This window comes from Odocoileus virginianus, chromosome 20 (assembly GCF_023699985.2).
Source record: "Odocoileus virginianus isolate 20LAN1187 ecotype Illinois chromosome 20, Ovbor_1.2, whole genome shotgun sequence".
Taxonomy (NCBI): domain Eukaryota; kingdom Metazoa; phylum Chordata; class Mammalia; order Artiodactyla; family Cervidae; genus Odocoileus; species Odocoileus virginianus.
In genome coordinates, this window is record NC_069693.1 from 9,344,081 (window position 1) to 9,365,571 (window position 21,491).

Sequence of the window (21,491 nt, forward strand, 5' to 3'; positions counted from 1 at the left end):
CTTGAAAGTACTGCCATCATGGATGTGGGTGTCATTTCAATTAGGATTTCCAGGGAGCTGGATGTAACAGAATCCCTAAGTAATGCAAGGGTCATTCTTCCACCTACCACACAGTCTTTGTCTCTCCGCTCCGAGAGGAAAAGCCAATCTTCGCAGGGGCTTACACGCCCTGCATGGTCTGCCCCTGCCCATCTCCCTGACCTCACCCCCGACCCTTTCCCACTTCTTTATTCTGCTTCTGCATGCTGGCTTCCTTGCTGCTCCTCGGACACACCAGGCAGACTCCTGCCTCAGGGCCTTTGCACTTGCTGTTCCCGTTGCCTGGAATGCTTTCCTCCTAGATCCCCTCATGGCTCCCTCCCTCTCCTCTAGGTCCTTGTTCACTGTTACCTTCTTAGCTAAGCCTCCTCTGCCCCCTTCGTTTAAAACCTCAATCCCCAAACACTCTCACTCTTCTCTATCCCTCCCACCCCAACACACCATGGGTGGCTTAGTGGTAAAGAATCCCTGGGTTGGGAAGATCCCCTGGAAGACGAAATGGCAACCCAGTCCAGTATTCTTGCCTGGAAAACGCCACAGACAGAGGATCCTGGTGGTCTACAATCCATGGGGCTGCAAAAGTGTCAGACACGACTGAGTTACTGAGCGCGTGTGTGCGCACGCACGCACGCACGCACACACACACACACGCACACATGCACACAGTCTCCCAACACTCCAGCCCTCCTTCTCTCCTTATGCCTCCTGTCAACCCACCACATATGTTATTTGTTTCTTGACTCTCCGTTGCCAGAGTGACCCTCCAGGGAGACCAGGGATGTTTGTTTTGAACTGTGCAGGGCACACAGTTTATTTACTGCTGAATGAATGAATAAATTAGAGCGAGAGATGGAACCCACATTGAGGACAGGGTTGAGTGGGGGCAGAGGAGAAAGTGGCTGCCCCGAACTGGGGGTATAGGGGGGAAAAGGGCAGAAGTTGGCTACAGGTTCTGAGAGATCGAATTTTAAGAGGGGCTGGATCTGACTGGACGGGGAAGGTGGCCGTGGAAACTGGCCTGAAATGTCCTCTGGGGCCACAGGTTCGTGAGGCCAGAACTTGCAGTCATGTGCCTTCTGCTCTGGAGCACGTGTGATGGGAAGACCAGGGAAAGGGGCTTCCAGGGAGGTCAGCAGAGCTGGGTGGGACGCTGTGGGTTGAGATGAGGGAGCCTGGCCAAGAAGGCGCTTGTGTGGTCTGGCTGGAAGTAGGCCTGAGACTACCTTCTGGGGGGCTTTGGAGTGGAGTGGGGGTAGCAAGAGCCTACTTTTCCCAGACATGGGCCCAGGCCAGGTTGCTGGAGGGCCAGACCTCAGGGCGAGTTGTTCGTTCAGCTGGGGAGTGAGGAGCTAGGCCTGTCACCATCCTGCTGGATGCTGCCTAAGCCACTGGCCGCGTCCATCTTGTTGACCTTACAGCCCCGGGGTCCCGGTCGTGCTGCATCTCTGCGGAGGCTTTTCTGCGGGTTCAAGGCCCCCGGGGAAGTCTGAGGTGTCTCCTCTCCCTGGCTGGCGTCTCCTGGGACCCCTTCAGGGCGCGGGCACCAGCTGGCAGTACGGGGCAGGGTCGGGGTTCAGCAGATCCTGGGGGGAAGAGGAGGGAAAGAGACGGAGGGGTTGTTGTGGTTGGGGGTGAGAGCCAGGGGGAGACAGAGACACAGGAAAGGAGGGACAAGGAGAGAGTGAGACAGACAGAGAAACAAAAAGTGCAGAGCACAGAAAAGGAGGGAGAGACACCGGAGCTGCGGGGCGGGGTGGGGAGACCCACGGGGTAGAGAGACACGGAAGACAGGACACAGGCAGAGGCAGTTCAAGGGCAGACAGTGGGCGACTGGCTGAGACCCAGGCCCAGGAACGGGGTAGGGGGGGGCCCCTGCGGTGGGCCCTGACTCGCTGTGTGACCCTAGGCAAGCCCCTTCCCCTCTCTGGGCTTCATTTCTTCCGGTCTAAGCTCATTGCATTGGAATCCTTGAACGAAGGAGGAAACTGTAACCCGCCCTCCGTCCCGCAGACGGGAAATGACTTGCCCGGGAAGTTTCAGCGAAGGGGCAACGCACTTCCTTCCCGGGAGCTCGGGAGTCGGGGGCGGGGTCGGAAGGAAGCCCCACCCACCGAGACCGCTGGTCCCGCTCCACCACGCCCACGCCCCGCCCACGCCCACGCCCCGCCCCGCCCCCCAGCTCCACACCTGGTAGGGGTGGTGCTCAGGCCCAGGCTCAGGCTCAGGCTCAGGCTCAGGCTTCGGCAGTGGGGGCGGTGGAGGCGGAGGCAGAGGCAGGTCTGGCGGCTGCAGGGGAAGAACAGGGGTGAGCCAGGCCCCCCAGCACCCCAACACCCCCCACCTTTGCCCTCTGGTGTCGGGACAGACCTGGGCTTCGGGTCCCCATCGCCCCTCCCTGCCTCTGAGGCCTCTAAGTGAAGGGACCTAACCCCCCTGCACTCAGTTCCCCTCTGAGAAATGGGTGCATGCGAGGTGCGGCCAATGGCCTGGCGCCAGGTAATGCTCGGCCTCCCCGTCAACACATGTGGTTCTAAGCTTTCAGTCTTAACTGTTTAAGTCCCTTTTCCTTCTTCGCCTCCACCTTCTTCTTTCTTTTTTTTTTTTTTCTGATTGCACCATGAGGCTTGTGAGATCTTAGTTCCCTGATCAAGGATTGAACCTGCACCCTCGGCAGTGAAAGTGCACAGTCTTAACCACAGGACCGCCAGGGAATTCCCAGTCTCTCTTCTTATTTCTTACTTTAATCAACCCTTTCCACCTGACTGTAAAGGGAATATCTACTCATATCTACTCAAGAAAATCCTCTTGTAAGAATCCTGTCTTAAGTTGCCACACTTATAAGAGGCAGATGGAGCCCACCCAGCAGCCGCCACGCCTGGAGACAAACTGTCTCTGTGTTCTGCTGTTTCCTTTCAGTCTCTTTTGTTTATATTTTTAAAATAGGGAGTGGCCTAGACAGGGAACAGCAGTTCCCAAACTGTGTGGCAAGGCACCCTAGGGCACCCCAGCACACTCGGAGGGGAGGCAACAGGTCAAAAGTAGGCTTTAGGGGAGAGGGGTGGGGGCTCACCGAGGCGGTGTTCATGGGCCCCATGTCACCGAGAGGGGACACCAGGAGGACTGGCGATGGCATCGCTTCATAGATGTCGTCACCTGAAGCAGAGGACAGGTCTGTTCCAGCTGCTGCAACTAACATTTGTGTTAAACTCTCTTCTTGCCTAGCCCTGTGCTGGGGACACAGTAGTGACTGAGGCTGCGCTGGCCTTGCCCTGCCTTCCTGGGGCTCATCGTTCAGTGGGGGAGACAAGCCTGTCCCCAGTCAGGGATGACCCAGAGTGTGCAGAGCTGGAGTGGGGGAGCCCATAGGGCTCCTGGAGGGGGGTCAGGGAGGACTTCCTGGAGGAGGGGACCTCTGAGAATAGCAAGAGAAGTGAGAGCCATGCAGAGGCAAGAGAGCGGTCGTGCAGAGGCCTGGCAGTGGGAACGCTGGTGTTTGAGGAACTATGTTTTATCTGTCTGGGTTATTTTGGGTAGGTCAAAAAGTGGAAAAATCTGAATGAACTTTTTGGTGACCCCAATATATATATTTATTTCTTTGTATTGTTTCGGGGATGGAAATGTTACATATGAGAGATGAAGCCAAGAAAGACAGAGGGGACCAGTTTATGAGGGCCTTGAGAGTCATGTTAAGGAGTCTGAACTTTGTCCTAAGGGTACTAGGGAGCCATAGAGGGTTTTTGAGCAGACGAGAGACAGGGTCAGAGATTTAGAAGGACTCTGCTCAGAAATGGGGTGGAGGTGAGTGTGGGAGCTGGGAGGACAGTGAGGAACTAGGTCAGGAGATCCAGAAGATGGAGCTTGGGTTGGGTTGTTACCCGTTGGGGCACAGGAGCCACCAGTGTTGTGGTGACAGAGGATGGGAGGACTAGACATTGAGAAAAGGAGGAGAAACAGGTTTGGGGTGAACGCTAATGTGCTCAGTCTCTGTGGGCTGAATCTGGGGAGTCCCAGCAAGGTCTGGGTGGGGGAAGTGATTGGGAGGCCCCAAACTGGGACCACAAGGGGGTTTTTGGCTGGGAGGCAGAGGAGGAGGGCCGGGTTGTGAGTCGGGGGCCTCTGGCTTACCGGCATGATGACTGGGGCCCAGCTCTGGTTTCTCTGCCGTTGTTATCCTGGGGGCACATGGAGGAAAGGTTATTAGAATTGTAAGATGCTCAGGTGACTGGAGAGAGACTCAGAGAAGCCGGAAAATCCATCAGGCCCTAGAGAGAGAGAGAGGGTCCCTGCTTCAAAATGACCCAGGCCAAGTCCTGCCCCATCCCAGCTTCTTCACCCATAATTCCCAGCCACACGGTCCTCCGTCAGGTTTCCCCTGCTGCCCCCTCACACAGGGCATCCTTAACCTCGTCAGTTACACAGACCACCTGAACGATTCAGCACCACCTACCTGTTTCATGATTTCCTTAATATTCCTCTTTACATTGGCTCATTTGAATACCCTTGTTTAAAAAGTACATGACTTCCCTACCACCAATTCATTAATTCACTAAACAAATATTTATAAAAACACTGATCACGGGCTGGGTACTGTTGAAGTCACTGGGGACACAGCTGGGAACAAGACTGACAAAGACCCCTGGCCTCCTGGAGTGGACACCATAGTGAGGAGGGAGGGGGAGGATTCGAATAAATGATGGGACATCAAACATTAGGGAATGAAAAGGGGGATGAAGGAAAATGAAGACTGCAGGGGGCAGAGGGTGGTGTGTATGTGCGTGCAGTTTCAGGCAGGATGGTTTGGGGTGCCTCACTGAGAAGGTGACAACTGAGGAAAGGCTTGAAATAGCCAGGGGTACCAAGTGTGCAGAAATCAAGAGAAGAGAGTTCCAAGAGGAGATGACAGTCTGTGCAAAGGTCCTGAGGCAGGAGCTGGAACAGCAAAGGAATAATAAGCAGAGGAGTGTGGCTGAGGCAGAGAGTGAGGGAGACAGTGGCAAGAGGTGAGGTCAGGAAGGCGAGAGGGTGGGTGGCAGATTGGGCTGAGTCTTGGGGCCATTATGTGGACTTTGGCCTTGACTCCAGGACCAGAGCTGACTGATTTATTTATTTATTTGGCTCTGTCGAGTCTTAGTTGCAGGCCGGGGGAATCTTCATTGCATCATGTGGGATCTTTGCTGGCTGAGTAGCTGCAGCGCCTGGGCTTAGTTGCCTATGGGATCTTAGTGCCCAGGCCAGGGAACTGTCCCCTGCATAGCAAGGCTGATTCTTAACCACTGAAGCACCAGGAGAGTCCCTGACCAGTTTTAACACACTCTGTGGCTGCTAAACGGGAGAATGGGAGACAGACTGTGGGGTGGGAGTGGCAGCAGGGAGACCAGTTGGAAGCTGTTACGTTGTGAATGAAAGTAAAACTCCATACAGCTGGACATAAATATAGAAAGTGAGAAAATAAAAGTCAAACAATGGTTTAGATTCGTAGCTCCACATGTTGCTGATTTTCTCTTCATAGAAGCTAGCAAGCATTAGAAAGGCATTAAAACCCTGATCAAGGTATTCATTTGCTGCTCTCAGAATCCTGCAAAAAGAGAAGAAAAAGGAATTCTTTTCCCCATCTGATTCAACGCCTTTAAAAATATCATAACTTTAAAAATGTCGGGAGGTGGGAGGGGGGTTCAGGATGGGGAACACATGTAAATCCATGGCTGATTCATGTCAATGTATTGCAAAAACCACTACAATATTGTAAAGTAATTAGCCTCCAACTAATAAAAATAAATGAAAAAAAATGTCATCAAAAGGTTAAAAATTTTTAGAATTGGAAATGTTTCAAACTTAACCTAGAATCACTGGCCCTGTAGGAAGGAAGCTGGTCAGAGGGTCAGGAGATACGGTGTCTAGCTTTGGTTCTGGAGCTTACAAGGTAGGCAGGTAAGGGTCAATATCTTGAGAAAAATTTTTGCCATTCACGGGCCAGTTCTGTGCCATTTGGTAAATGACTTCTAGTCTCTAAGGCTATGGCAAACTATGGTGTTTGTGCGTGTGTGTGTGTGTTTGCTCAGTCGTGTCCTTCTCTTTGTGACTCCATGAACTGCAGCTCCCTTTTATTTACTTATTTATTTTGGCTGCATCCAGTCTTAGTTGTGGCATGCGGGCTTCTCTCGTTGCAGGATACAGGCTTAGTTGCCCCTCAGCATGTGGGATCTTAGTTCTCCGACCCTGGATTGAACCCTCATCCCCTGCCTTGCAAGGTGGATTCTTAACCACCAGAGCACCAGAGAAGTCCCCCATCACCTCTTTTTGCATAACCTTTGAGACAACAAGAATGTCTAGCAGGCATGGCTTATGTACCTCCACTACCTTTGATATGACTGTGGCAGACATTGTTAATCCATCGCAGCATCTTTTCTCACTAACTTACATGGAATCCTCCCCGCACCACCCGCCCCCCCCCCCCCCCAACTTCTTTATCCGTCAAGCTGTCTAGTGCCTAGAACAGTGCCTAGCCCATAGCGGGCCCTCAACAAATATGTGTAGGTTAATTTACTGATCGGAATTGGGCTGGGAGGTGAAAGCTGTTTGCCACCCCTAATTTAGAACATATTCAAGGAAGACAAAATCTTGAAGGTCAGGAAACTATAACACATAAGGAAGAGTTGAGGGAGGAGACAAAGTTACTGCTTTCATTTTCTAGGGATTACTGAGTGGAAGTGAAATTAGACGTCTTAGCTCAGAATCAAGGTAGGAGACAAAGTTCTGAAGAGGCTGATCTCATGAGAAAGGAATTTTTCATGAATACACTGTTCCCTGGGAACACAGGCCTCCTCCCCCTTCTCTCTGTGTCTTTGCCTCTCCCTGTTTCCTGCCTACCCAATCCCTCAGAGGTAGGCACCATGTGATGCCTTTGCCTGCACACCATCCACTCCCATTCTTTGGCAATTACATCTGGTTTTCTTCTAAGGAACCTTCTCCACTCTCAGTCCATTTCATCATGTGGAGCCGGGTTTACCTCTCTGGTTCCACGGTTATATAAGTAGCTCAAGTTTGCATTCTAAGACATGGCTGTGGTGATTGTTTCATGTAAGGACATGTGATTTAGTTAAGTCAGTGAGAGGCAGCTCTGGGGATTTTGATGAAATTATCGGGAAAAATGTACTATTTTTCCTCTTGGGTGGCTGAGCTGGTGTAATATAAGCCTAGAGCCACTGAGAGCTAGCTATCTTGACATACCTTAAGGAAAGAACCTGCCTGGAAATGGAGCCACCATAGAGAAAAGGAGAGTTGAGAGGTCTACAGAGGAGTTTCTTGATAGAATTGAGCCCCTGGATCCAGCCATACCTGCAGCTCACTTATATAGGACAAGAACATTTCTTATTACTTGGTAAGCCAGTGAAAAGGTAAGGTCTCTGTCCCTTGCAATGCAGACTTCTGTCTAATACAAGATAGGAAGATCCTCTCTACCTCAGGGGTTCCAGGATGGATGAGATTGTGTATGAGTTGGATGATGTGACTTGGGGAAGAAGAATCAAGAGGATCCAAGAGGGGAGGGGGAGCAAACTGATGGGAAGGAGAGAGGGCTGGGGCTCCTGTACCTGTGGTTCTGAGCCCTCCAGCCTCTTGTCACCAGGAGATAGGCAATGCTGCCGACGAAGATACACCCAGTGGCAAGAGATCCAATGACGATAGCAGCCACAATCCCAGCACTCACAGGCAGGTTGGTAACGGGCAGCTCCTTAGGCTTTTCTGGGGAATGAGAGAGAGAGAGAGAGAGAGAGAGAGAGAGAGAGAGGACCATGTGATGTTTTGGAAGGCCTCCTCACCACCCTCCCCACTGTATCAGTGAGAGTCCATAGAACACTGATGTGTGATTCCATCTTCCCAGCTCGGAGCTTTCTCCTGTATTTTAGATCTGACCATCCAACTGTCTGGTTGATTCTGCCGCACGGAAAAGACAACATGTCCCAGATGGAACACCCTGGCTCCCCCCACCTCAACATCTCTGCTTCTCTTGGATTTCCTTCCAGCCTCAGCACATCCCACACCTACCTCCTGACATGCTGCCCCACCCTCGCTCCACCGACCAGCTTTTTCTTGCCTCAGCTGATGACCCCTCTGTCCTTCCAGGAAAAGAATGAGGTTCTGGACTGTGTTTTGTCAGGGACATAAAGGACTCATAGGATTCTCAAGCTCAACTTGCCAGATCTGGGATCAAGCCTTACCTGACTCCAGCCCCCTCCAAGAGAACCTCCAGCCTTTAATCTCAGTCTGGACATCTGTTTTATCCCAGTCCTTCTTTGTAGCTAAGCCTGGGGTTTAGAATCCACTTGCCAATTCAGGAGTCATAAGAGATACGAGTTCAATCTCTGGGTGGGGAAGATTCCCTGAAGAAGGGCATGGCAACCCACTCCAGTGTTCTTGCCTGGAGAATCCCCACTGGACAGAGGAGCCTGGTGGGCTACAGTCCACAGGGTTTCAAAGAGTTGGGCACAGCTGAAGCAACTGAGCATGCAATTCAGCACACAACACGTTCTGAGGCTGGTTCCCTGCCGTTCTGGAGACTCTCTGAGTTGTCTCAGTTCCGTTCAGTTCAGTCGCTCAGTTGTGTCCAACTCTTTGTGACCCCATGAACTGCAGCACACCAGGCCTCCCTGTCCATCACCAACTCCCGGAGTTTACTCAAACTCATGTCCATTGAGTCAGTGATGCCATCCAACCATCTCATCCTCTTTTGTCCCCTTCCCCTCCTCCCTTCAATCTTTCCCAGCATCAGGGTCTTTTCAAATGAGTCAACTCTTTGCATCAGGTGGCCAAAGTATTGGAGTTTCAGCTTCAACATCAGTCCTTCCAATGAACACCCAGGACTGATCTGCTTTGGGATGGACTAGTTGGATCTCCTTGAAGTCCAATGGACTCTCAAGTGTCTTCTCCAACACCACAGTTCAAAAGCATCAATTCTTCAGCGCTCAGCTTTCTTTATAGTCTAACTCTCACGCCGTAACATGACTACTGGAAAAACCATAGCCTTGACTAGATGGACCTTTGTGGACAAAGTAATGTCTCTGCTTTTTAATATGCTGTCTAGGTTGGTCATAACTTTCCTTCCAAGGAGTAAGCTTCTTTTAATTTCATGGCTGCAGTCACCATCTGCAGTGATTTTAGAGTCCCCCAAAATAAAGTCAGCCACTGTTTCCATTGTTTCCCCATCTATTTCCCATGAAGTGATGGGACCAGATGCCATGATCTTAGTTTTCTGAATGTTGAGCTTTAAGCCAACTTTTTCACTCTCCTCTTTCACTTTCCTCAAGAGGCTCTTTAGTTCTTCTTCACTTTCTGCCATAAGGGTGATGTCATCTGCATATCTGAGGTTATTGATATTTCTCCCAGCAATCTTGATTCCAGCTTGTGCTTCCTCCAGCCCAGCATTTCTCATGATGTACTCTGCATATAAGTTAAATAAGCAGGGTGACAATATACAGCCTTGATGTACTTCTGTAGGATCCTTGAATTTGTTCCTTTTCTGTTTAAATCAGCTAGAAGCAGTTTCTGTTGCTGTAGCAAAAAACTTCCCTGATTCACATGATTTTCACAGCTTGTTTATATTTTCTGCCTTTTATTTTATTATTTTAAAAAATATTTATTTTAAAATTTTATTTATTTTGGCTATCTTTTCTGCCTTTTATTTTATTATTTTTTTAAAATATTATTTATTTTAAATTTTTTATTTATTTATTTTGGCTGCACTGGGTCTTTGCCATGTGCTGCATCCAGGGCTCTAGGGTGCGAGGGCTTCAGTAGTTGTGGTGCTCAGACTTGGTTGCTCCAAGGCATGTAAGCACATCTTGGACCAGGGATCCCAATGGTGTCCTCTGCCTTGCAGGCAGATTCTCAACCACTGGACCACCAAGGAGGTTCTTCTGCCTTTTATTATAGACAGTGAGCTTGTGAAGAGCCAGCCTGTGAATCACTGTATTTTCCAAAGTTGATTGCAACTGAACACTCTTCTTCAATATGACTTTGCTGTTCTCCTATCCAGTGGAAGGTCTAATCTCCCTCCCTTGAATGTGGGCCAACCTTAGTGATTCACTTGTAATCAGAAGAATATGATGTCGATCAAGGTGTGACTTCCAAGGCTAGGTCAGAAGAAGCCACGGAATTTCTGCTGTGGTCTTCCAGGACACTTACTCCTTCCATGTTTTCCCATCATGAACCCAGAACCCAGCCACCATGTTGTGAGGAAGCCCAAGCAGTCACACTGGTGAGGACACATTGACCAGTAGGATCCATGATCCTATTGATAGCCCCAGCTGAGCACCCAGCTGACAGCAAGTGCATGAAGACACCTCTGGGTGCTTTTAGCTTCTGGCATTTGAGCCAAGCTCAGCCTTTTGAAGCCTTTCATCTGAGGCTGGATATCACGAAGCTCTCTGTCTTCTTGATCCCAGAAATCATGAACATAATAAAATGGTTGTTGTTTTATACCACTGAGTTTGTCCCACAGCAAGAAGGAGCTGGAACTGAGCCACATATTCTATTTCTTCTTCCAGGACTGAAACTTCTTTTCTTTTGGCTTTTCTGTTCACTGGTCTCTGGGACCATCTATTCTCAGTTCTCCTAAGAAACAATCTGGGTCTTCCATGGAGCAGATTGATCCATGTTGATCCTTTTATTTTTACTTGTGGCTGCACTGGGTCTCTGTTGCTGCATGGAGGCTTTCTCCAGTTGTGGAGCCGGGTCTGCGCTTCATTGCTGTGTGAGGGCTTCTCATTGCGGTTCCTTCCCTTTTGCGGAGTACAGGCTCTAGGGCGCATGGGCTTCAGTAGCTGTGGTCCTCAGGCTCTAGAGCGTGGGTTCAGTACTTGTGGCATACAGGTGTGCCTGCCCCACGGCATGTGAGATCTTCCCAGACCAGAGATCGAGCCCGTGGCCCCTGTGTTGGCAGGTGGATTCTTAAGCATTGCACCACCAGGGAAGTCCCTCCATGTTGATCTTTGATTAGATAGAATCACATCGAAAAAGTGCTTTGAGAGACCAGTATGCAAACCGACAACTGTCAGACCTGCTCTGAAAACAGAATTGTGACTCACAAGGTACAGCGAACTGCCTAGGAAACCAACCCTCTTACAAACAACCCAGGAAGCCTGCTGAAGTCAGACTTACAGGAAGCCAGATTTCTATCTCTAGTGACAACGCAGGAAGCTGAACAATAACTTCTGTAACAATCAGTGCCAAATGGCCGGGACTTGATTAACAACTAACAGCCTCCCTAATTTTTGTCCCTTTTTTCTAACTCAGGGCCAGCCAGAGAAAACCAAACACGTCCCCTAACCAATCACCTAGGATGTCCTGCTTTTCTGTGCCAACAGCCTCCCACAAGGACACACCTGTAGCCTTTCCTGTTTTTCATTCCAAAGATTTTCCACCTCTCTGCCTGCCTTTGAGTCTCTGCCAAAATGCAAGGGATAGTAGATAACTCCCCTGCTACATGCAAGCTCTGAATTAATAGCCTTCGTTTTCCTCCTTTGGTTATCCTTTATTTCCACAGCTTCAGAAGTAGCAGCTTCGCATGGATTTGCCAAGGCAGTCCTCTAAACAGGGGATCCCCAAACTCTGGGATCTAATGCCTGATGATCTGAGGTGGAACTGATGTAATAATAAACAGAAATAAAGTGCATAATAATAGTCATGCGTTTGAATCATCCCCAAACTACTCACCCTACCCCACCCGCCATGGAAAAATTGTCTTTTATGAAACCAATCCCTGGTGCCAAAAATGTTGGGGATCTAAAGGATCCTGTGATGGTGGTGATGTCGTTGCCCCCATTTTACAGACATAGGAACAAAGCCTCTGAAAGTTTTGGCCATTTCACTAAAGGTCATATTGACACCCGTGTTATGCAGTCCAGGTCCCAGGTACAGAAACTGTTTTTTTTTTTTTTTTTTTAAAACCACACAGGTTAGTTGTGTTTTATCAACAGGATGCTGCAAAGACCCAAGACAAAACCAGACCGAATTGGCTAGATCCAAGAAGGCCGACTTTCCTTGCCTCGTTTATCTCTGTGTTTTCATACCAGGGCCTGAGAGCTGACAAACACTTGCTCTGATTTATCTCTGTGTTTGTTTCAAAGCACTTGGTATCTTCCAGTGATGATTTGCAGCTGTGCGCTGAGAGATACACAGTGGTCAGCCGCCCCAAAACTGGCTCTGACATGACCCCATGAATGCATCCTGTGCAGCTGAGACCTGGAGGTGTCTGACGAGTTACCTTTGTTTCGTTAGATCTCTGCCCAAAGAGGGGATTTATACTCTGCTAGGAAAAATTAGCTTCCTTGGTGGCTCAGTGGTAAAGAATCCACCTGCCAATGCAGGAGACGTGGGCTCGATCCCCGGGTCAGGAAGATCCCCTGGAGAAGGAAATGGCAGTCCACTCCAGTATTCTTGCCTGGGAAATCCCATGGACAGAGGAGCCTGGTGGGCTACAGTCCATGGGGTTGAAAAGAGTCGGACATGACCTAACAACTAAAACAACAAAGGCTCAACTAGAGCTACGTGCAAAGGAGCGTGGGTGACTGCGCGTGCCCAAGGCTGCCCTTGAAGTCTCCACCCCTTTTCTAGAGCCCTGGTGACCTGTTTCCTAACCCTTAAAATCCCCCTACTCCTCTCCCTTCAGAGGGAAGAGGCTTTTAGAGTAGAAGTTCCCCTTCTCCATTCTCTGGCCACTCTCAAGCCTGTCTTGCTTGCACCAAATTCAGTTTCATTATTGGCAGCTCAAACTTGAGCCTGAGTGGGAAATAACTCCCTGAGCCAGGGGGGCTTTGGGCTCAGCTAGGGCCCCAAGGGCAGACTTTGTGTCTAACTCTGTAACTGCATTGTGGGTCGGGACTAAACTCTTGACTCCATATAGTTAGTTTACAATGATAGCTGTTAACACTCAGGCAGAATCAAGACCTAGCTGGGAGCATAGACTCTGGAGGCAACTAGCCTGGGTTCCAGTTCAGCATCTGCTTCTCCCTATGTGGGTGACCTAGACAAGTTACTCAGATTGTGCCTCAGTTTTCCCATCTGTAAAATGGGGATCATCACACCATGGTTGGGAGGTCATAGAGGATAACTGTGTGAAAAATGCACTGTACACAGTCAGTCAAGGGCAGTCAGCTCCGCAATTAACCCCCACGGGTAACAAAGGGCCTGAAGACTTCGAGGAAACTGGTCAGAGTTGCTCAAAGGCCCCAAACCCTCATGACAAGGTTTCTGGGACTGTGGCTCCCCTCTGTATTTTTGAACCAAGTTTCTGTTGCTTGCAGGCTGTGTGACCTCAGGAGACTGACTTCCCCTCTCTGAGCTCCAGTATTGTCATCTGTAAACTGGGGATGGTTTACAGTATCTGCACATCCTGAACCTTCACTTGTGTTTCTGTGAATCATATGCCTTGGGAGTCCTGCCAGAGACTCTCTTTCTTAGGTTCTTTTTCCATGGGGACCTGTCATGTGGCCCAGGCTCCCTGATCAGATGCATCCATGTGAAGCCAGAGATGCAGGTACCACATGGAGCCTGTGATGGTGAGGCTAGAGCCGGCACGTCCACCAACATATAAACTCCACAAGAGCAGTGATCTTTGTACTTTCCTTCTGTAAACTTAATGCCTGGTGTATAGTAAGTGCTCGATATAGATGCTCGTTGAATGAATACATGAATGAATGCAGCCTTCCAGGGGCCTGCAGGCAGGGGTTCTGAGCTCCAGGGGCCCAGATGTTGTGGGCACTGGCTACTTCAGTAGGAGCAGTTCCACCAAGTTATTTATACCTTGTTCCTTGTTTCTAGCCTTGGGAAGGTCCTGTGAACAAGTACTACCTTTTTCATTTTATTTTTTATTTTTAATTTAACTATAGTTGGTTTACAACATTGGGCTAGTTTTAGCTGTATAACTTCAGATTCTTTTATTGTCAATTGTTGCAAGATACTGAATATGGTTCCCTGTAAGAGTGTTAGTCACTCAGTCATGTCTGACTCTTTGCGACTCCATGGACTGTAGCCCGCCAAGCTCCTCTGTCCATGGAATTCTCCAGGCGAGAACACGGGAGTGGGTGGCCATTTCCTTCTCCAGTGGTTCCCGGTGCTATACAGTAAATCCCTAATGTTTATCTATTTTATATATAATGCTCTGTATCCCATACTCCTCATTTATCCCTCCTTATCCCCTTTGGTAACCATAAGTTTATTTTTCATGTCTGTGAGTCTGAGTTTTAAATACATTGATGTGATTATTTTTTTTTAGACACGCTAAGCTTTATTAAACCCCTTTCTGGGGACTTCCCTGGTGGTCTAGTGGCTAAGACGCTACAGTCCCAATGCAGGGGGCTTGGGTTCAATCCCTGGTCAGGGAACTAGAGTCCACATACTGGAACTAGAAGATGGAACGTGACGCAACTAAGACCTGGCACAGCCAAATAAATAAATTTAAAAGATAAATATTAAAAAAAAAACCCTAAAAACACCTTCCTGCACATGCCGGTTGGAGTTGGCTTCTGTTACAGCCAAACTCCCTCGTGATGAAGAGAGATTGAGAGTGTGAGTTACCTGGGATGCTAGGAGCGATGTCGGCCACTTCCACTCCCACCTAGGTTGGGGGGCTGAATTTGGGGCCCTCCAGTATAAATGTCTGGGGCTGAGGACACCCGCCCTATCTCGAGGACCCTCCCAACCGAGCCTACCCCCAACTCCCTCTGCCTTTGCTCTTCTTTTTACACTGGGCTGAACTGCCTGGCTTCCCTGCCCCCTGTGCTCAGCCCTCTGAAATCAAGGCCATTCCCCGCCCTCCTTGCTTGCTTTCTCCACGGGGACCCCTCAGTACTTCCATGGGAGTCCATGTGTAAGAACCGCATGGCAGGAGGGCCAGGGCCATGCACTTGGCTCCTCCCCTTCCCAGAGGCTACCTGCAAGGTTCTTACAGGAATGGAATGAAGTGAGGTTGGCAAAGCACTTAGTTGGAGGTGCTGGCAAGTAGTAAGTGCTTCATAAATTAGAGATGGGGTTGCAAATATTTGCTGAGCGGCTCATGTGTGCTAAGCCATGCTCTAGGCACTAGGAGATTGATGATGAAAAAAATGATAAAGTCTACCTTGTGACTGTTGAATCCTGGCTTGTCTTCCCAGCTGTCATCCCCAGCTCCCCTTCTGGTTTGTTGTACTTGATCCCATCTCCTTGGAAAAGGGGTGGGCCTTTGACTCAAGGGGAAGCAGACCCACAGGCCAGATAGGACCAACCAGATTCTCTGTCTGTCTCTCCAGCTCCCTTTCTCTCTATCTCTGCATCTTGGAAGAGAAGACTCAGAATGCTCAAAGAAGCCTGTGTAGTGTCTTGGTAGGAATCCTTGGCTGTGAGGGGAATGGAGCCTTGGAGCAGAGATGAGACCGGAGATGTCGCCCCCTGGAGGCGGAGGGAGCACCTGCTTTCCCCGCAAAACTTCCTTTCCCACCCTCCAGGCTTGGTACCTGGTCCATTCGTTCATTCAACAGTGTGTCTGGCCCTGTTCTAGGCTCCGAAGAAGCAGCTGTGAACCCTGGCCTAATATAGAGCCCACATCCCAGGGGCTACCTCTGGGGCTCTACAAGACACGCCCACTCTGAGTCAGTTGGAGAGAGCTTCTATTCTTACAACCCAAGTGTTAGTTGCTCAGTCATATCTGACTCTTTATGACTTTATGAACTGTAGCCCGCCAGGCTTCTCTGTCCATGGAATTCTCCAGGCAAGAATACTGGATTGGGCCGCCATTCCCTTCTCCAGGGGATCTTCCCAACTCAGGGATCGAACCCAGGTCTTCATGCATTGCAGGCAGATTCTTTACTATCTAAGCCACCAGGGAAGCCCCTGGCCTTGGCTCAAATCTATCCTGCAGTGCTGACCTCCTAGGATGCCCCCTGTTCACTGCCCTGTCTCAGCCATGCTGGCCTCCTGCCAGCTAATTCATGAGCCCTGTAGCTTCCTGCCCCAGGCCCTATGCACAGGCTGAGCCCTCTGCCCGTATACCTTCCAGAGCTCCTTTCTTCTCTAATTAGAACTTCCAGGGGACTTTCTTGGTGGTTCCAGTGGCTAAGACTCTGTGCTCCCAAAGTGGGGGGCCTGGGTTCAATCCCTGGTCAGGGAACTAGATCCCACATGGCACAACTAAGCGTTCACATGCCACAGCTAAGGCCCAGGGCAACCAAAACAAAAAGTAGTGGGAAAAAAAAAAAAAAAGAACTGTCGATTATCATTCAAACTTCGTTGAAGGATCACATTTTCAGGCAACCTCCCTGACATCCCTCTTTACAATCTCATAATTCCTACACTTTCCTTCCCAGTACCTGCACTGTGCATAAGAATCTATTGTATGTGTGTGTGATTATGAAGTTAATATCTGTCTCCCTCACTGGGCTGTGAGCCCCAGGAGGGGAAGGTCAGGGCTGCCTTGGTCACCACTCTGTCCCCAGCACGGCCCAGTACCAGCTAGACACAGAGGAGGCCTTGAGGAGGGCTCTTAGGGGGTGCTGGCTGAAGGAATGAATGAGGAATTTAGCTCCGGCAGAGGCAGTTGTGTGTATAATTCAGGAGGCACTGCATTTGAGTCCCATCTCTGCTGCTGATTTGATGGTGAGCTGCCTGATACCCTGCTTCAAACCTTCGGGATAAAACAGAGATTCAGCCTGCCCTGTGCCCAATGGATGAGTTAAGCTGTGAATCCGATCACTCTCCTGCTTAAACCCTCTCGTGGCTTCTTGTCAGTCTTTCCATGGCATATGAACCTGGCCCCTGTCTACCTCTCAGCCCTCACCTCCCCACACTCAACTTGCTCGCTGTCTTCTGGCTATGGAGTCCATCTGTCTATACTTTAAACACACCAAACTAGTCTAACCTCAGGGCCTTTGCACATGCTATGCCCTCTACCAGGAACTCCTGCCCTAGAAATCCTCAGGACGCCCTTCCTTTCCTAATTTCTCAGCAAAGCCTATTCTAGATCACATCATTATTTATTTATTTATTTTTACTGGACAAGTCTAACCTCTCTGTGCCTCAGTTTCTGCATCTGTAAAATGGATCTAATAATGTTACCTACTTAGCAGAGTTGCAGTGAAAATTAAATGAGTTATTATGGGTAAAGCTGGCATTTACCTATAACAAGTCATTTAATAGTATAGGATAGGGACTCTACTTAATGGTGAATTGAATGGGAAGGAAGTTTAAAAGGGAGGGGATGTATGTATGGCTGATTCACTTTTCTGTACAATAGGAACAGTAATACAACATTGTAAAGCAACTATACTTCAGTAAGCATTAATTAAAAAATAAAAGGGTGAGCATGTTCCATTTTTCTCACTCTGTGGTCTGTTTGGGCACACTGATGTGCATGTGGAATCTTAGTTCCCCACCCAGGGATCGAACCTGTGCCCTCTGCAATGGAAGCAAGGAGTTGTAACCACTGGAACACCAGGGAATTACCACAAGACAAGTTTTTAAGGTTATAAATCAGAACATGTGATGACAATCACAAAGGGAAAGGGATGAGCCGAGTCCTCTGGGGACCTAGATGATGAGTGACCAAGTCTGCCTGGAAAAGTTAAGTCATTCCACTCCCAGCTTTATTGAGATATAATTGGCATGTAATAGTTCACAGAGTTCTGAGAAAAGATACACATGAATTAATATAGGGTAGTGGTTCTCAAACAGGGGTGACATTCGGCAATGTCTGAAAACGTTTTTGGTTGTCACTACTGGGAGGGTTCTATTAGCATCTAGTGATGAGAGCCCAGGGAAGGTGCTAAATACTCGACAGTGGACGGAATGCGTAGCCTCTGCTGCAAAGAAATAGCCAGTCCAAAATGTTAATAGTGCCCAGGTTGAGAAGTTGTGTTCTAGGGCAGGTGTTTAGAACTTGTTTTTGATCCATAACAAGTACCCAGGAAATATTAGCTGTTGCTATGTCTATATCTCTTTTGCTGAGAGTAGATTCATCAATACATTTTTTTTTTTTTTTTTTTTGGCTGTACTATGAGGCTTGTGGGGTCTTAGTTCCCTGACCGGGGATCAACCCTGGGTCGCCACAGTGGAAGTGCCAAGTCCTAACCACTGGACTGCCGGGGAATTCCCAATAAATTCTTGACTTATGAACATAGATCCCTCAAGACTAGGCATACAGTAGGTGCTCAGTACATATTTCATGAATTCATGCATGTGAAGAATAAATGAGATGGTGCATTCTCCAGGGTCCGGCTCAGTGCCTGGCACAAAGTAGGCATTTGATAGATGTGTTCTTAGTTAATGCACCAGAGGATTAAATGACAACTTCGGGGCTGGTACTGAGTAAGTGCTCAGCCAATATGTGTTGCATGAAGGAACGAGAGGACCAAATGTTTGCACAGAGCTTGGTGGCTGCTCAGGATGCATTAGCCTCCCCACCTCTTCCCCCAGTGCCCAACACTCACCGACCACCTGGACCTCAGTCTTGGCCCGCATGGTCCAGGAAGGGTTGATGGTGACAGCTACCTGATAGGTGCCACTGTCGCTGGGCTGGGCGCGACGCAGCAGCATGGAGCCGTTGGAGAAGCCAACGATGTCTCGCTGATTCATGGCACTGCCATCCCTCTGGGGTCGTAGTAGCTTGGGGATGTAGGTGAATAGCATTGTGCCTCCATGGGCCTCCTCCCCCAGGTACCAGCTGAAGTCCTGGAAGGTGTCTGGGATGCCCTGGACAGACAGGAGAAGGTCCTGGTTCATCTGAGGCTGCTCCGGAATCTTCTGGATGTGGAGGGCTGCCCAGGAGCCTTGGGGGACCCAGAGGGCCAGGATGGAGGCTGTGGGGTTACAGGGGAGGCCTGGGATCAGAAGTGTTAGGCAGGGACCATAGCATTCTCCTCCCTACAGGTCCTCAACTGCAGGCTCTGAGTGCTGCTCATTGGCAGCAGTGCTGGGATTGATTAGTGATGTCTGCTCTGGGTGCAAGAGTGTAACCCAGGTATGACTGTCACAGATCTGCCATCCCATTGGTCCAGAAAGTTTTTCCCCTTGGAGATGGTATGTGGTCTGCCTCCAAACACACGGACTGTCTGGACTAATTTATTAGTTTGTCTAACTAATAATTGTTTAACCAATATATTGTTCATGCTACAATACCAGTTATATAGGATATGTGTAAAATTCCTATGGACCTCCCCAGTGGTCCAGTAGTTATGACTGGTCAGGGAATTAAGATCCCATATGCTGTGTGATACAAAAAAATAATAAAAGAAAATAAAATTCCCTAGATTTCTAAGCCCTGGGAATTCAGCAGGGAATCAAACAGAAGTAAATTCCAGCTTTTGTGGACCTGGCATTCTAGAAAACTCCACAGGTTAAATGGGGATGAGGTTATGATTCTTCTGCCCTTCCCTCCCATCTTACTCTCATAATTTCCTTTCCCCGGACAAAATTTCCCTTCTTTCAAGAGGAAACCTCAGCCCCTGGGCTAAGGATCCCTTCTCCCCTCAGCCCTGGGGGGTATGTTTCCTCCTTACCTGAGAGCAGGAGGCTCTTGGGGAAGGCGTGCTGGGCCCCAGCAGGAATCTCCATCTTGGGGTCCTATGGAGATGCCAAGGGGCCACCTACTGGACACCAAGGGGGCCCGAAGGTGGGGTCCTGGCTATCCGAAGCGAGCCCACTCAGTGGGGATCCCGGGGGTGCCTCTGAGACATGGCTGAGGCTGGCCCAGCCTAGTATCCCTTTTCCATAAGCTCTGAAGGCCTCACCTGTGCTCCTTCAGATGAGGGATGATCCACACAGAAGCTGGTTAAACCAGTTTTCCAGGGTTTCCAGACTGAGGAACTTCCTGGGGTTTCCCAAGACTCCTCCCTTGACCCTTTTACATCTCTTCTTCCTTGTCAGAAGCAAGGCAGTAATTATAACAGCAAAAACAACAGCCACAGCAGCCTCCAACTGAGCAACCCCCCTGGGCCAGGCAAGGAGGTAGGTAATACCTTGTCCAAATACCTCATCCCATATCCACCATGCATAACTTTCCATTTCATGGAATGAGAAAACTGAGGCTCAAGGAGAGAGGCAAGTCGATCAGCAGGTGGAGAGCTGACCTGTGGCTGGCTCACTCTGAAGCTCTTAGCATAGTTGTTCAAAAACATCCCTTTGTTCCTTCATTCCAACATGCACACGCTATGCCCAGTCCTGGGCCAAGTGATGCTGAGAACATGGGTGATGACTGAGACAGCTCCTGCTCTGCCCTCGGTCCACAGTGGGGCTCACAGTTCTGTGTGTGTGTAGGTGCGTGCTCATGTGTGTGTGTGAGAGAGGCCCATCTCCAGATGATGATGATACAGAGTTATCCCCAACGCTGGGCTGGAGGAGCCTCAGGACCCGGGAGAACCTGAGGGAATGCCTTACTCAGCCAGAGAGGCAGGGAGGACTTCCTGGAGGAGGGGATGTTGCGCTGAGACCTAGAGTAGGAGGAGGAATGAGGTGGGATGGATTGGGGAAAGGTATACCAGGCAGTGTAAACAGCATAGGCAAAAGGCATGGAGGCTGAGACAGCCTTCGAGGTGCACTGAGGAGTCAGCAAAATCCTGGAAGAATGGAGGGCCGAGCAGGGAGGAGGTGTGTGTTGAGGGGTGAAGCTGGAGAAGTAGGAGGGACCAAGTGTAATTTTGAGCTCTGTTGGGGCATGACCTGGGTGCTGGAGGGTCCAGGATTGTGCTATGACCGTAGCCACATAAGGCTATTTAAATATCAGTGTAAATTAATTGAAATGTAATGCCTTAAAAAACCTAGTTCCTCGAACTAGAGACTTTCAAGTGCTCAACAGCCCCAGGTGGTCAGTGGCTACCACCCTTGAGAGCATGGGTACAGGACATTTCCATCATTGTCAGAGAAATTTCTATGGGACAGCACACATCCAGGGATCTGAGGGGGTCGATGCCAGGTTAGATTTCTTGTCTTGTAGGAGGAGACAACACCAAGTCAGGGTACCATACATCACACAGCAGTGTGTGTGTGTGTGTGTGTGTGTGTGTGTGTGTGTGTTGGACACACTTCAGCAGATTGGCATCTTCCACAGTCCCCAGGTTGGAACACTTTTCTTCCTTTTCCTTTTTCTTCTTCTATTTTTAAATCTTTTGGCAGCTCTGCATGGCACGTGGGATCTTAGTTCCCTGACTAGGGATTGAACTCGAGCCCCTAGCATTGTCAGCACTGAATCTTAACCACTGGACCACCAGGGAAATCCCAGAGTCCCTAGGTTGGGACAGGAAAGAAATCTTGACTTTGAACTGTCTTGAGGCGGGCATGGTCCAGATGTCTGAACAACTGTAGACTCCAGGACTGCCCTGCTGTGAGTGGGTGAGCCTGGCTCTCAGCCCAGCTCTGCCACCACTTGGTTATGGGATCTTGGGCGAAAGAGTTCACCTCTTGGAACTTTGGTTTCCTCCTCTGGAGGATGGGGC

The 21,491-nt window shown here is 49.5% G+C and overlaps 1 protein-coding gene across 1 annotated transcript; it reads right to left on the reverse strand.

Annotated features, from left to right (window-relative positions):
* Nucleotides 1–820: 820 nt before the first annotated feature.
* Nucleotides 821–19,803, reverse strand: CEACAM19 (CEA cell adhesion molecule 19). Its single transcript, XM_020893143.2, has 7 exons — nucleotides 19,560–19,803; nucleotides 18,492–18,860; nucleotides 7,629–7,779; nucleotides 4,165–4,211; nucleotides 3,110–3,192; nucleotides 2,227–2,325; nucleotides 821–1,622 (listed from the first exon to the last, which is right to left on the reverse strand). Exons 1-7 carry the CDS (start codon nucleotides 19,612–19,614, stop codon nucleotides 1,569–1,571), a joined length of 858 nt encoding a protein of 285 aa, XP_020748802.2. The 5' UTR covers nucleotides 19,615–19,803; the 3' UTR covers nucleotides 821–1,568.
* Nucleotides 19,804–21,491: the final 1,688 nt, after the last annotated feature.